The sequence below is a fragment of the Amblyomma maculatum genome, unplaced genomic scaffold (assembly GCF_055883805.1).
Source record: "Amblyomma maculatum isolate TAMU_Amacu unplaced genomic scaffold, ASM5588380v1 scaffold_13, whole genome shotgun sequence".
NCBI lineage: Eukaryota > Metazoa > Arthropoda > Arachnida > Ixodida > Ixodidae > Amblyomma > Amblyomma maculatum.
In genome coordinates, this window is record NW_028146738.1 from 32,873,216 (window position 1) to 32,888,146 (window position 14,931).

Consider the following 14,931-nt stretch of genomic DNA (forward strand, 5'->3'; position numbering starts at 1 on the left):
TTACTCTCTGCTGGGCTGAACATCTTCGGCTTTGACGCCTGCTTCTTCGTACTCATACTTTGCTGCACAACCAGGTTTTCGCGTGCTTTTCACTTCAGTCCCCAGAAAGTCAACAAGCTTGTTAAGTAATGACAGCGTACCTTTTGTAGCTGTTTCTCTTTCTGTTGACCCTCCCGGTGCGTCGTCGTCCCGCAGCGGAATTCCTCCTCCGGCCGAGCTCCGTGTTATGGCTTCCGACCCCTCCTCCCTCGCCACGGTCCGATGGAAGTCGAGCAATAATTCCTTCGGCAGAGCGCGCTGTACGAGGGGGAAGAGCAGTGTTCCGTACGTTTCCTGCTCTTGGCCAAGCGCCTGCAGGCCGCGGATCCTGCGAGACGAGGGTATCGTATAACCTCCGGAGGGAGGGTGTCTTCGGCGCTACGCACAGGCTCGACGTCCAAGAGCGCACGCATGTGCGCTTGCACGATGGCGTCCGCTCTGCCGAAACGTCTGGTGAGCAGCAATATGGCGTCGTCATAGCACTGCAATGTGGGAGGGAGGCCCTGTATCGTTCTCGCTGCTTCGCCTGTCACCACCAATTTTAGGTATCCGAATTTATCCAAGGTCGTCAGACGGTCGTTTTTGTGAATCATTTGCTCGAACTGCTCCCAAAATTCTTGCCATGACACTTCTTTGCCGTCACATTTTATGAGCTCTAACCTTGGAAGCTTCATCTGGCAGACCCCGTTCGTCGTGGCTGCGTCGTTGGTGGGTGATGCTTCTTTCGGCTGCCTCTTTCCTTGAATTTCTTTAATTTTCTCATGGAGCTTCGCGATGTGCGTAACGACCCGGTCGTCATACGCGATAGATTCCTCGTAGTCCTGCTCAGCTTCTTTCTTTGGCACTAGCGTCTCGACAGTTCAGCTGGGTCTGAAGAGCGCTAAGTCTCGCCAACAAAACACTTGAGTTCTTTTACATTGTCCATGCGGCTCTTCATGCAGGAGTCAATATCGGAAAAGAGGCGGGTCACCTGAGACCGAAGAGCTGTTCTCTTCGCTTTGTGTCGTTCCATGTCGCTGCACTCTGGTAGCACTGGGCGGCGGCTTCGGGGTAGAAATTGGCTTTTTCTTCGTTATTAGTCGCCTCCAGGACTGGCAGTTGTCTTCGTTAGGTCGCGGCTTACTTCTCGGGTGTCGGTACCGACTTTATGTTCATGCCGCGTTCGTTAAATCAGACAACTTCGTAACAGAGCACAAACGACATCCGTTTATTTTTGGTTACAGCACACGACTGACGCCCCAAGCGTCTCTCCGTGGTTTTGTCTTTGAAGCCTTCTCGTCTCGGCTTGGCTGTCGACTCGGGGCTGTCTTGTTTCGATTAAGGTTTCGCAACAGCTAGGACAACGATTGCGCAGTTGTGCGAGTTCCATGTAAGAAAAAACTGCCCCCTTGGCGCAACAGTTCGCGGCGATAACGCATGAGGACGGACGACCACGGGAAATACGACCGCGGTTGGAAGTGAGTACACCGATTGAGCTTTGTCAAAACCTGCGCAGCGAAGTTTACTTGAATGTGTATGCGTAGGGGAGCAGTGAATCTACTTACACATTTTAACGCGAGAGCATTATTTAAGGAGCTTGTTACATCGAAAACTAGGCGTGGTCTGCGCCTTCGCGTCCATGTATGTCGAGTACCGAAAGATGGTGCTATTGCATTCCACTCTTACAAGCTTGCGAAGAGTCAACCTTCTAGTTTTTGTTAAACCTACACGTTGGTTTAACAGACGGTCTAGAAAGATTTAGGCTTTTTTTAATTTGCTTGCTTTCGCAAGCGGTGTGCTCTGTTCTCATTTTGCTTAATGCAAGTTGCAGGCTGCGCAGGCGCAGCCCCCTAGAGCGCATTAAAGTGAAAACTAAACGCATACTTTCCCTGTATTATACGAAAATCGTCTAAGCTCGAAACTTGAATGTTGTCGTGCCCTCCAAAAAGCACCATTTGAGATAGCGATTGCATGCCGTTTATATATTGTTAAAAATTATTAAAGCTCTTTGTTAAAATCTTATTTTCATTTAGATGTCACCAGTATGATACTGCCTTCTATACTGTTTAGCATACATTTGTTTTGTGCGCAGCGTAACAACCATTCATGTACTGTTTGGATTCTGTTTTTATATAGTCAGAGCTGCTTTCCCTACAGAAAACAAGTAGCTACCTTGTAAGTAATTGTTTATCTTTTTACTATTTAGATCCGCGGATAAAGCCAAGGACTGCTCACACGGAGGGCTGATATGTGTAGCGATCTTAATTTTGTCAATAAAAAAATTTCAAAGTAATATGTGAAACGTGTCTTTTGTGATTGTTTCTCAACCGGTGTCACATGTTTGATGACACGGCCATAATTCCAGTTGGATTCAATTGGGTTCAAAATCCAGTTGGAACCAATGCCAACTGGAACCTGGTGGTTTTGTGTCCAATTAGTACCGTTTGGCTATCCCAATTGGTTTCAAGCCAAGTGGTTTCAATGTGGTCCAAAAATTAATTGCTTCCAGTTGGAAATCCCAATGCTTTTTTGACTGGATAGATGTGTATCAGTCTCTTGCTGAAGGGTCAAACCATGAAAAACTTCATAAAATATAGCTAAATTATTTAAAACAGAGTTCATCATTCGGGACATAGTGAAAGGAAACACTACAAGTCTTTCAAACTTGCAGGCATGTGCGCATAGTTCAGAGGAAACAATGTTGAAATGCACCGCAGAAACCATACGTTCGTGTCCGGACCGAGAGAAGTACCAAAAGTACACTGTGGACAAGAAGGTCAACCATTGTCATGAAGTCAGCTTCTTTATAAACTAGCCGCAGAGTTTAGCAATGTAGGTGGCAGGCAAAGGAAAGGGTCGGAAGGCTTTCCTACTATCCGTATTTGAGGATGGTGATGAGTGTCGCCTGTTATTTCCAGTTGATGAAGCGCACGCCACAGAACAGGAAAAACAATTACAGTGTATGCGCAGTTAGAAGTGCACAAAAAGTGCAATAAGAGTAAGTTACTTTTTTTCATTTTGCGATAACAGAGCTTAAAACGGAACTTGCCGACAGATACGTGAAGGCGCCGGAAATTGTGGTATGTGTGCAGAGGCCGCCAGAAATGTGCCCCAAAAGTGAAAAGATTCCCTCGCTGTGGTATATCATTTGAAATAGTGCATGCAGGCGAAACATGTACTCCTCCTCGCTCGGCCACTAATTGTAGCAGGCTGGCAGAACAGACCTGAGATGCCAAAAATGCTCATGAGATAAATTCTGTGCTTCTGTAGCAATGTCAATGCATTTTTACAGTTCCCCTCAAATCACGAAGGAAACAAAGTTACTGCAGGAAGAAAAAATCAACGTCTGTGCATTAATTGGACTGACCTTAGAATAGTACGCTGCTACTTGGCTGTGCTTGCAACGCACACTGATTACACCATGAATTGGGTTTTAAAATGCAACTAGCACATGTTGCTCACTGTAAAAAATAAAAAATAAAAGGCTGTTGCCTGAGCCAGCACTGCACCGCTTTTTTGCACACAAAACTGAGACTACATAATTTCTCTAAGTATTTCGCTCACTCCGTAAACTGAACACTTGAACGCTTAAAGGCACAAAAGCAGGTGCGCACTGGCCGCCGCCACAGAAGCGAGGGGCCAGGGTTATGTAGGTTCTGAACCCCCTTTTGGGGTGGAAGTGAGCACTGTTTGCCTAGAAGAGCTGCCATTGTATCTGCGGCGAATGCGCAGCCATATGTAAGCGCGCACCGCTACCACTTGGGTCCAGGCATTGGTGTATGAACAGCACAGTACACCGAGCACTCTGAAGCAAGCATGGACCCCCAGAGCAAGATACTAAAATCCTTCTTTCTTGTGTGGGTGTATGGATGTGTAGAAACGAAATGTACGCCGAAAAAGAGCGCATGACATCAGTAGACCAAATGGCACCCCTCGAACATCAGTTAGAGGGAGGCACCAATGGATGCAGTATCTGTTGGTACGTCATCGACAAAAATGCAAAGGATGATGAGATTTGGCTCTTTAAAAGGACTACGAGAGCTTTAGTTTGTATTTTGTTGCTTTCCAGTGTGTGCATCACTGCAGTATGTGGCAGAGACCATCTCCAACGCTTTATCGGGATTGTTTAAAATGTCAGCATGATCAGCAGCTCTTGAGACATATGTTGACTCTCGGAAATAAGCAAGGACATCAGGTTTGCTGGCCACATTTTATAAACATGCATCCAATCATAACAACACTGTGGACTGCTTTCAAGACAATGTACGTAATGCCAAATAGTCTGAGAAGCTGAATAAACCATTTGCAGAAGTGGAAGCAGGCTCAAACGTATTGGAGCAGCTTTGGGAGCCGTAATAAAGCCATTTTGGAACAGCTTTGGAGCAATGAAACGAGCGTTTTGGAGCATCTGAATTATATTTTGGAACAGGGTTCTGAGGTCACATGCCTCTGATAATTGTAGTTTTCTCTTTCTGACAAAAAATACAATATCTCCGATCTAATTCTTTTTATGCAAATTCAGTGCCTCTGCAACCTTTCACTCATCTCTGAAAAGACAAACGGCCAACAACTCAGAACAGACTAGCAGCAAAGGAACATTTCCCGTCGCGCTTTATTGCATAGGCAGATGATTTATTTAACACCTAGTGTGATCTAAAGCATCTGCCTATTTTAACTAGATAAATTCGAATGTAGAGTTTAGTACATCAATGCGCTCAAGCAGCGCCACTAATATGGAGATTAAATTAATGGGCACGACATTTGCGCTATCTTGTGCATATCCTTTTGATCCTATGCCTGTGCTGATAAATTTATGAACAGTGGTCAGTAGCGCATTCAGGAAATATAAATGGCACTGAAGGGTAGCCTTTTCATCCTTCATCCTTGTTACTTCACTGCCTCCTGCAAATACTTCATCATTGTGTGCTTGAGCAATATTGGGGCTCGTTTTTAACATCTTGGCTACTGGCCCTGGATGGCTTTCCAACAGTCCTGAGAAGCTTCCTACCCAGGTAGCACAGACGTTGGGACCTCAGTAGGTCCGACGTTGGCAAATGGGGCTGGGACAACCATCATAAAACCTACATCAGTCCCCGATGGGGCAAAAGTGGCAAGCCCTATTTGGGCTTGCCCCTGTTCCTGCTGCATGGGTCCCATAGCGGCGTTGCTCGGGCTAATGCAGAGCGCATTCCTGCATCCAGACCACAAGGCACCCTTGTGGAATATTTGAGGGCAATCCAACCTAAATGTGGACAGGGAAAGCCCTCATAGCGTAGCTCGCTGCTCAGCCGAAAAGCTTGTTTTCCGGGTTCATCAGGAAATTGTACAGCGACGGATGTAGTGCGTTGAAAAACAACGGGAATATGTTGAAAAGTGATGTTAAGTTCAGTTTTCTATTTGTATTGCTATAGAGCTTACAGGTACATTCCGGAAAATATTTTACTTACCCCCTTAAATGCACAACTTATGTTCAAGAGCAAGAAAGAAGGCAGAGAACAGGAACATTTTCGAAAACATTTCTGCGAGCGCGCGCGCACACACGCACACAACACACACAGATATATATATATATATATATATATATATATATATATATATATATATATATATATATATATATATATATATATATATACATATATATATATATATTTGTGTGTGTGTTATATATATTAGCGATATCAAACGTTTTCAAGGAGGAGGAGAGGAGGAAGATGAGGAGGAAAGGCAGGGAGGTTAACCCGTAAATCATAAAGCGGAGCAGTGCCTGGGAGGCCTTCACCGCAGACGATCGCCGTGGCCAGGGACCTAAAATCATAATTTCAGTCAATGGGCGTTCATCCAGAAGCTTCAGCGTGGGGCACAGACACTGTCTTTCCTACCTGTATATGGGGCACTCACAAAGAATATGGCCTATAGACTCGTCGCACCACAGTTTGAACATGCAGGGCGGTTTGCCATGCCTATCATAAAAAAATAAGAGTTTGTGAATGTTACACCAACTCACAGGCAGCACAGCAAGTTTCTTCGCGTCGGGGTAGGCCAAGTGGAAGCCGGAGCTTCAGGTCAGGGTCCAGGGATACTACTTTTAATACTACTACTTATCAGTTCAGTTCAGTTCAGTTCAGGCGTTCAGTCGTGTCCGACTCTTCGTGACCCTATGGACCATGTCACGCCACGCTTTCCGGTCTCTCACTATCTTCTTAACATCACATAGCTTCATCTGCAATGCCTCGAGAATGCCATCTAACCATCGCGTTCGCTGCCTACCCCTTCTCCGGCGACCCTCAACCTTTCCCAACATCAAATCTTTCTCCAGCGACTCCTCTCTTCTCATCAGATGACCAAAGTAGCTGAGCTTTAACTTTAGAATTTGACCCTCCAATGAGCAGTCAGGGTTTATGGTCGACAATATCGACTGATTTGATCTTCTGGCAGTCCAGGGAACTCTTAAGAGTCTTCGCCAGCACCACAATTCAAACGCGTCAATTCTTCGGCGGTCAGCCTTCTTCACAGCCAACTCTCGCATCCATACATCACAACTGGAAAGACCATAGCACGGGTTATACGGATCTTGGTTGGTAGACTAATGTCTCTGCTCTTTACTAGGTGGTCAAGGCTAACCATTGCTCTCTTTCCCGGAAGCAGGCGTCTCCTAATTTCATGGCTGCAGTCTCCTTCCGAGGTAATCTTGGCGCCCAAGAACAGAAAATCTGTCACAGCTTCCACTTCTTGTCCATTGATGCTCCAGGACTTGATAGGGCAAGACGCCATTATCTTTGTCTTTTTAATGTTCAGTTTAAGCCCAAACTTCTCACTCTCTTCTTGTTGCCTTGAAAACGGCAACTGATTAAAAATAGTATGTTCAAAGAGTCACATAGAAAAACCTAAAACATATTTATTTGGACCATTCGGTCGTAGCACGACCTTTCTCAAGACATTGAAAAACTTAAAACATATTTAATTCGCCGACGTTTCGGTAGTAGCGCGACCTTTCTCAAGAATTCTTGAGAAAGGTCGTGCTACGACCGAAACGTCGAAATAAATATGTCTTAAGTTTTTCAATGTGACTCTTTGAACACATTGTATATGTATGTATGTATGTATGTATGTATGTATGTATGTATGTATGTATGTATGTATGTATGTATGTATGTATGTATGTATGTATGTATGTATGTATGTATGTATGTATGTATGTATGTATGTATGTATGTATGTATGTATGTATGTATGTATGTATGTATGTATGTATGTATGTATGTATGTATGTGTGTATGTATGTATGTATGTATGTATGTATGTATGTATGTATGTATGTATGTATGTATGTATGTATGTATGTATGTATGTATGTATGTATGTATGCATGCATGCATGCATGTATGTATGTATGTATGCATGTATGTATGTATGTATGTATGTATGTATGTATGTATGTATGTATGTATGTATGTATGTATGTATGTATGTATGTATGTATGTATGTATGTATGTATGTATGTATGTATGTATGTGTGTATGTATGTATGTATGTATGTATGTATGTATGTATGTATGTATGTATGTATGTATGTATGTATGTTCGCGAAAGGGAACTCACATACTCAGCGCAGCGAAATTCGCATTGTTTGTGGGCGGCAGCTGCAAAATGCTGGGCTAAATATAGCGGTAGAACGGAGTTTTAATTTGACCACCTAGCCCTTTCAAAGATGGTAGTCTATAGTGCAGTTGTGAATAGTGATCGAAGCTTCTGGATTGTCACAGCTGCCGCGGTATATAGCTTCCACTGAATACACGCCTCCGAGACAATGTCATCCGCCGGTACTTTTTTTCCACACTACCAGGCGAATGAGAAAAGAAGTATTCAAATTCTTTTAGGTTCTGAGTACCCGGACTGAGGTATTAATGTGTTTGCCATATTTCAGGAGTCAATCATAGTACTCCGAATACCTACTGTACAAACATTTGAGCCGCTAGCGTAGAGAACGAAACATGCACTTTTCTTTAAGTTATAATGTGACAGCTTCCGAAACAATGAGTGCGGCTTGCTGCATAGTACAATTTACTGCGGACACTTATAATCGTTCCTTCCGACGTTGTGGATATTAAGGACAGAATAATGCTAGGTCGTATTTTGTAAGGGGTGAAAAAAAGACTGTAATGAATGTAATACCACTTTGATGCAGTTTTGCGTTACATTTTATTTCATTCTGATAATCTGCCCAACTTACGGATTTCAGTCACAGCGGGCACATCGGGAATTAACGAACTGCAAAAAAAAAATAATCAGAATGAAACGAACTTTAGAGGAAATCATATCAGCGCATGCCCTTTTAGTTGATATATAAGCTTGTCACCATACACACATGCCGCAATAAGGACTATCAGTAAAGAAGCAGTTAGGCATTTCCGTTATTTATATGTGCACAGTAATGTTCGCTCAATGTACAGGGATGAGAATTTTTAATTCGTCAGCTGTGTGGACAAAGCACCGCGTTATAACCACGAATAGACTATTCTAAGCGAAAGCGAATCTTTTACATGCTAGAAAGAACCAGAGCCGCATTCCATGCGATTCCATTTTCGATTCCAGTGGACAGACGTCAGCATCAGGGTAGCATCAGGCGTAAGACGGTGGCTCATATTCAAGGGTTGTTTTACTAAAGTGCAGTCTGCTGAGAAATATGGCAATTGTGAAAGAGAGTAAAAAGTCAAAACCTAAAAGATTAACGAAATTCCAGAAGATTTTCGAGATTCCCTTCGTGTCGAAATTGTGAATTTTTCTTACTCTTTCTCATGTTTTCTCAGGGGGCGATTACGCATTAATTTTGTGATCAAAATCCAATATATATGTGCTAACGCCTGTAACTCAAGCTAATGTAAGCTCGCACACTTTGTATATTCACGCATTCCTTAATGAGTAACACTAAGCCGCAAATACGATTTGGCTGTTTCGTGCCGAAAGTTGTGGACAGTTCTCTTAAAACAAACTCTTACCTGTCGTTTGCAAATCCGCGGGACTTGCTCTGCTAGCAATTACTGTCATGTTCAAAACCTTTCCTGCTTAAGTTCAGTTGAAAGAGCGGTAAGAGGCAGGCTGTCCTATCGGAATTTCTAAACATAGGTTTCTTCTTATCCCGTAGCGTAATATTAGTAACTGAATTTCCTGCCCACATGTAATAAGTGAGGCACTAAATTTCGCAAGGAGTAGGCGGATGTTCAGAAGGGATGAATGACATGGTAAGTAGCTCACTCCCAGTTGGCGCCCGGACCGAGTCGTGAGGGCAAATTTACAAGGAACTGCATACGCGGTCCGCTGATTTTGAACATTCATTCTGCAGTAGACTGCAGGAAATGTTGAAAAACGTGTAGTCTGAGTTCTGCTTTGATTGGTTAGATTTAATGATGTTTTTGTTTTCTTGCTGGGAACAGCGTTCATTGCCATAAGCGTTTATTCTCATATATAACTATGTAGTAGTTGCCTTCAAGTTGACATTTATATTCCTTTGCATTAACCCGCATGTTGGGGCCGGCATACATTCTAACTGAGCCTTCTGAAGAAGGACGTCAGAGCTGAAAATTTGATACAGTGAAACTTTGGCTATTCACATACTCGAAGCATTTGTCTGTTCGTAGCGGGGTGAGTTTTGCGCGAGATACACTCGTGCCGAAGTTCAGCGCGAGCTTTCTCTTGGCGCCGTCTTTTCACTGAAGAACGCGTCGTTCGGATGTTGGATTTCAGGTTTCATGATAGCTGGCTATAGTCGCTCCATCGAATTCCATCGGGATTGGTTGGATTGGTTTGGAGGGATTAACGTCCCAAAGTGTCTCGATCGGGAGGCGCCCGATCTCTGTAAGTGACGTTGGTGTGCAAGCACAACTGCGTCGCAAGGGCCGTCCTGACAGATCGAAACAAGGAAAAGAAGTTTGCAATCCCGGTTCCATCAATACCAAAGCCGTTGTGAGAAGTTCCCTGGGGTGTTGTGACGCTCTAGCATTTTCGTTCTTTTGCTCTTCTAAAAATCTGTTCGTGCGCTATTAGGTGGGATTTTTGAGGCCTTAGCGACGATAGGAACAGTAAAGGCTACGTCGATGGTAGTGTAGCCTACACAAATAAAATTTATCAGTGTCATCAACGACAACCTCTCCTTCAGCAATAACATCGAATCGCATGCACTTGTAGAACATCTTGCAGCGACTTCGATGAAGGGATTTTAGTTCTACGTAGGGGAATATTGTGATCACAGTTCCACAGTGCATTAGTAATTTACGCGGGTGTGCAAACAGTAGCTTTTCAAAGCAAACAAAAAAAAACGGTACCTAAAAACCGAGTTGAATATTACCCGAATAGTGGAAACACTGAATCAGATGCCAATGAGACTATTCTTGTGATTATTCGCTATTTTCAACAATATTTACACGATTTAGACGCGATAAATTTTCACGCGGGGCACACAAACGCTAGCAGAGGCGCTCTATCTCAAGGGGTTGAACCTGTGGCTGTAAAATTGCGCAGTATTGATCTCCACTATAGGAAGCACACAACGCAAAGTCAATATAATAACCCTCTGACCAACTAGTGATGCGTATAAGGGATTTGCATTTTGCTACCGGCGACGGCTAACAGTGTCACACCTCAGTTCATGCAGATAATAGTTATTCGCCACAACCTTCAAAATTGAACATAAATGCAGAGTTGGTTTACCTGTCCGAACTCTGTCGCATCGTCCAGTCTTGAATCCCATGTGTATAAGAAATGCGAGCGCCACCAAACAAGTCGACCGCGCCACGGCACTGAACTCCTTTCCCACGTAGCATGCTGTGAGGCGTCGGAGTGGACCCTGCTTTTCAATAGGTCTACGCGGAAAAAACCCAAGATTATAATCCATTCATTTCGAATAATTTTGAAAGGAAGAAGAAGAAGACGAATAACTCGGCAGTTGGTGAAGGCGAACAGCGAGTTGCTAGGACAGAAGGCTCGTTTGAACGTTGTGACGGCGGTGTGCCCCGGAGTTCGACGTAGAGACAATATCATATCCCTAGACCTCTCTACACCCGAGTGAGAATGGTCAACGATGAGAGGCAAGGTGTTCTTAGACGTGAAGTGATTCCCCTGTGGCTTAAACAAAGCTGAAACCACAGAGTAAACTACTATGAGCAAAAGCCGTGTCTATACTTTCAAGCCAAACCTAAGCGTAGCCATGCAGACTGCTCTCGCGTAACTCCAGGTTTAACCAGAAGCTAAACCACAGCTAAGTTTTATTTGTTGAGAAAATGCATGGGATAGGTGGATATTCAAGTTTCTATTGAAAAAATTGGAATATTCGCTCAGCGCATGTAGTTTGTATTTTCGTTGGATTGGTCATTTGTCGCACACTTATCAATGTCATGTCGCCGTCGAAAGCATGTCAATAAATGTATCGGACGGCGAATATGTAAAATTGTTTGAGGATTATTTTTGTTTGCTTGAAAGTTGGCAGACGTGTTTAGCGCATATAAGCGTTTCAGTCACCCTCTGGGCTTCAGTAAAACATTTAAAGCCTTAACAACAATTGACACTTTGCGATTAAGGAGAATAACTATGAAAGAAGCAAAGTAGTGCCATTTTGACTCAGTGGCTGGGAAGGGTTGAGCATATTTGCGCCATGAGATGTAATGCCGCGTCAAAAGATAAGCAGTGTGTCTATCCCCAGTGTAAATATGCAACGCATATTATTGTCACGTGATAATTTCGGAAGCACTTGTTTAGACTTTAAACAGCTGGTCAAACGTAAGCCCTCAGCCATTTTTCCTTTTTTTTGGGTGAGGGGGGGGGGAGATGTTATCCGGAGATGTTTGCATGATGTTTGCAGAAGTCATGCAGAATGTTTGCAGAAAAGAGACGTTTGCAGCAGTTATGCGGAGATGTTTGCATGTATACCTAAAGGGCACAGGCGTATAGATCAGGCGGCTTATATTTCGCTTATTCTGTGATGTTACTTTCGCATCTATTAACTTTAGTATAGGCTTCTTTGCTCAGAGTGTCTTTCTTGGGTTAGATATAGCCAGCGTCAAAGTCACGCAAGGCATAAAAATAGTCACGTAAAGCCGGCGCGATTTCGCTGCTTTGAACGGCTATATTCGTGAGATTGTTAGAGCTTGACTTTTTTCCTGCCGGGAATAAACTTGCATTAGCGACTGGGACCTGGCGTTATGTTGTGATGCACTGCGAATATCAAGCTCCCTCGTGCCTTCAATGCTTTCCTTGAGCGCTGTGGGCGATATATATATATATCATAACGCCACCTCGACGCCACCACGACGCACCTGCAACCACGGCGAATTGCCGGTGGAACCGACGACGAAACAACGCACCCGCAGCGACGACGAATTGCCAATGGGGCATATGACGCAACAACGCACCCGCAACGACGATGAATTGCAGGTGGAACGGACGCCGCAACAACGCACCTTCAACGACACGAATTGCAGGTGAAGCAGACCACGTACACCGACGCATAGCACTCAAAGACTCAGAAGCCTGACATTCGCGAGCAGCTTTCGTGTGACATACCCGTAGTACTGGATGGTCGCCATGTTCGAGCTCCGTTGGATACTGGCGCTGATTATTCTATTTTGAGCCACAAGTTTGCCGCAGTTCTCAAGAAGGTTTTGACTCCGCGGGCTGGCACACACGTTCGCACTGCGGGTGGTCATCTGATTACTCCTCTGGGCATGTGCACGGCCGGAGTTCGAATTCAAGAGTCAACATTTGTGGTAATCTGCCTTGTTCTGAAAAGCTGTTCGCGTGACCTGATTCTGGGCGTAGAGTTTCTGTGTGAATATGGCGCAATTGTTGACCGCCGGCATTCTAAGGTCTCGTTTTTTACTGAGAAAGCAGTGGCCCTCAGCGGTGCAAAGCGACCAATCAATGTGCTTCGAGTTTATGAGGACATTGTCACTCTGCCACCCCGAACCAGCACCTTCGTTAAGGTCAACTGCAGTGCCCTTCACGATGGTGACGCAATAGCCAAAACTAACGTCTCGTTACTGTTGACACATGGAGTCTGCGTGGCCCGCAGTTTGATCCATCTTCACCGTGGTCAGTCCAAGGTACTTGATACCAATTTTTTGCACGAGTATCGGCACCTTTTTCGTAACACTTCCGTAGCTTTCACCGAACGCATCTCTGATGTCTCCAAGTGCTTTTCCACAGAAACCGTGCCACCGCCCACATCGCTCGATAATCTCAATGTCAGCGCAGAGCTATCGGTCAGCCAGCGTGACCAGCTCGAATTCAGAGAGTGTCTTGCAACGTCTTCAAAAGTGAATCAAACTGCCATCGCCAAGCAGTAGATCGTGACGTTCGATGACGTGCGCCCAATCCACAAGCACCCCTACCACGTCTCTTCGACCCAGCGCGAAGTTATTAGGCCACAAGTTAAGGAAATGCTCGAAGATGAGTTTATAAAGCCTTCCAATAGCCCGTGGTCCTGCCCGGTCGTTCTAGTTAAAAAGAAAGACGGCACGTTACCTTTTTGCGTCGATTATGGCACACTGAACGCCGTAACCAAGAAGGATGTCTACCCCTTGCCGCGGATTGACGACTCTCTCGACCGCCTTTGGCGTGCAAAGTATTTTTCGTCCATCGATCTAAAAAGTGGCTACTGGCAGATTGAGGTCGATGAGCGAGATCGTGAGAAGACGGCCTTCGTCACACCCGACGGCCTTTACGAATTTAAAGTTCTACCTTTCGGCCTGTGTTCCGCGCCGGCCACATTTCAGTGGATGATGGACACTGTCCTCGCCGACCTTAAATGGCAGTGTTGCCTAGTCTACCTAGATGACGTGGTGGTCTTCGCAAAATAATTTTCACAACATCTTAAGCGCCTGCGGTCAGTACTCGAAGCTTTCAATCCGCTAACCTGACACTTAAGTCACAGAAATGCCACTTTGGCTACCGAGAGCTTAAATGTCTCGGCCATGTCGTTAGCACCGCCGGCGTGAAGTCCGACCCTGACAAGATTGCTGCTGTTGCTGAATTTGCGATTCCACGTGACAAAAAAGCTGTTCGCCAATTTGTCGGCTTATGCAGTTACTACCGGCGTTTTATTGATAACTTCGCTGATCTCGCTGAACCGCTGACTCGGCTCACCCGGGGAGACAACCCTTTCGTTTGGACTCACGAGCAAGAAGCTGCTTTTGCCGAGCTGCGTCTCCGTCTTCAATCGCCGCCTGTTCTAGCTCATTTCGATGATCAGGGGGAGACAGAAATACACACCGACGCCAGTAACATTGGCCTTAGGGCGGTTTTCGTGCAACGTCAAGAGGGTGTTGAACGAGTCATCGCCTATGCCAGCCGTACTTTATCCCGCGCCGAGACGGACTATTCAACTGCTGAAAAGGAATGCCTCGCCATTATTTGGGCTGCTGCGAAATTTCGCCCCTACCTTTAAGGTCGTCCATTTAAAGTGGTTACTGACCACCATTTTTTGTGTTGGCTGGCCAACCTGGGTGACCCATGCGGCCGCCTGGCGCGATGGAGCCTTCGCCCACAGGGGTTCGATCTCACTATTGTCTATAAGTCCGGACATAAGCATAAAGATGCTGAAACGCTCTCCCGTGCGCCTGTCGAGCTCGCTTCACTAGACACGGATGACGCTGGCGGTTTCCTTGGAGCTGTTGATGCTTCAGATATGTCTCATCAGCAGCGTGCCGATCCATATGTACGAGCATTGATTGATTATTTAGAAGGTCAGCCAGCCACCAAAGCTATGTGCTTTTCTCGGAGCCTCTTAACTTTCTGCCTGAGAGGTGGTGTGCTTTATAAGCACAACTCTAGATCCGAGTCGAGAACATACCTCCTCGTGGTACCCACAGCTCTGAGAGAGGAAATCCTTTCCGCGTGCCACGATGAACCAACTTCTGGCC

At 45.1% G+C, this 14,931-nt stretch overlaps 1 protein-coding gene across 1 annotated transcript in view; it reads right to left on the reverse strand.

The window, feature by feature from the left end:
- Window positions 1-14,931, reverse strand: part of LOC146172527 (uncharacterized) — a 41,283-nt gene continuing 26,352 nt past the window's right edge. The window contains exons 2-3 of the mRNA XM_084585784.1: window positions 426-890; window positions 1-351 (exon numbers count right to left, since the gene is read on the reverse strand). Coding sequence (XP_084441910.1) covers window positions 1-351; window positions 426-890 — 816 coding nt within the window. The remainder of the gene's footprint in view (window positions 352-425; window positions 891-14,931) is intronic.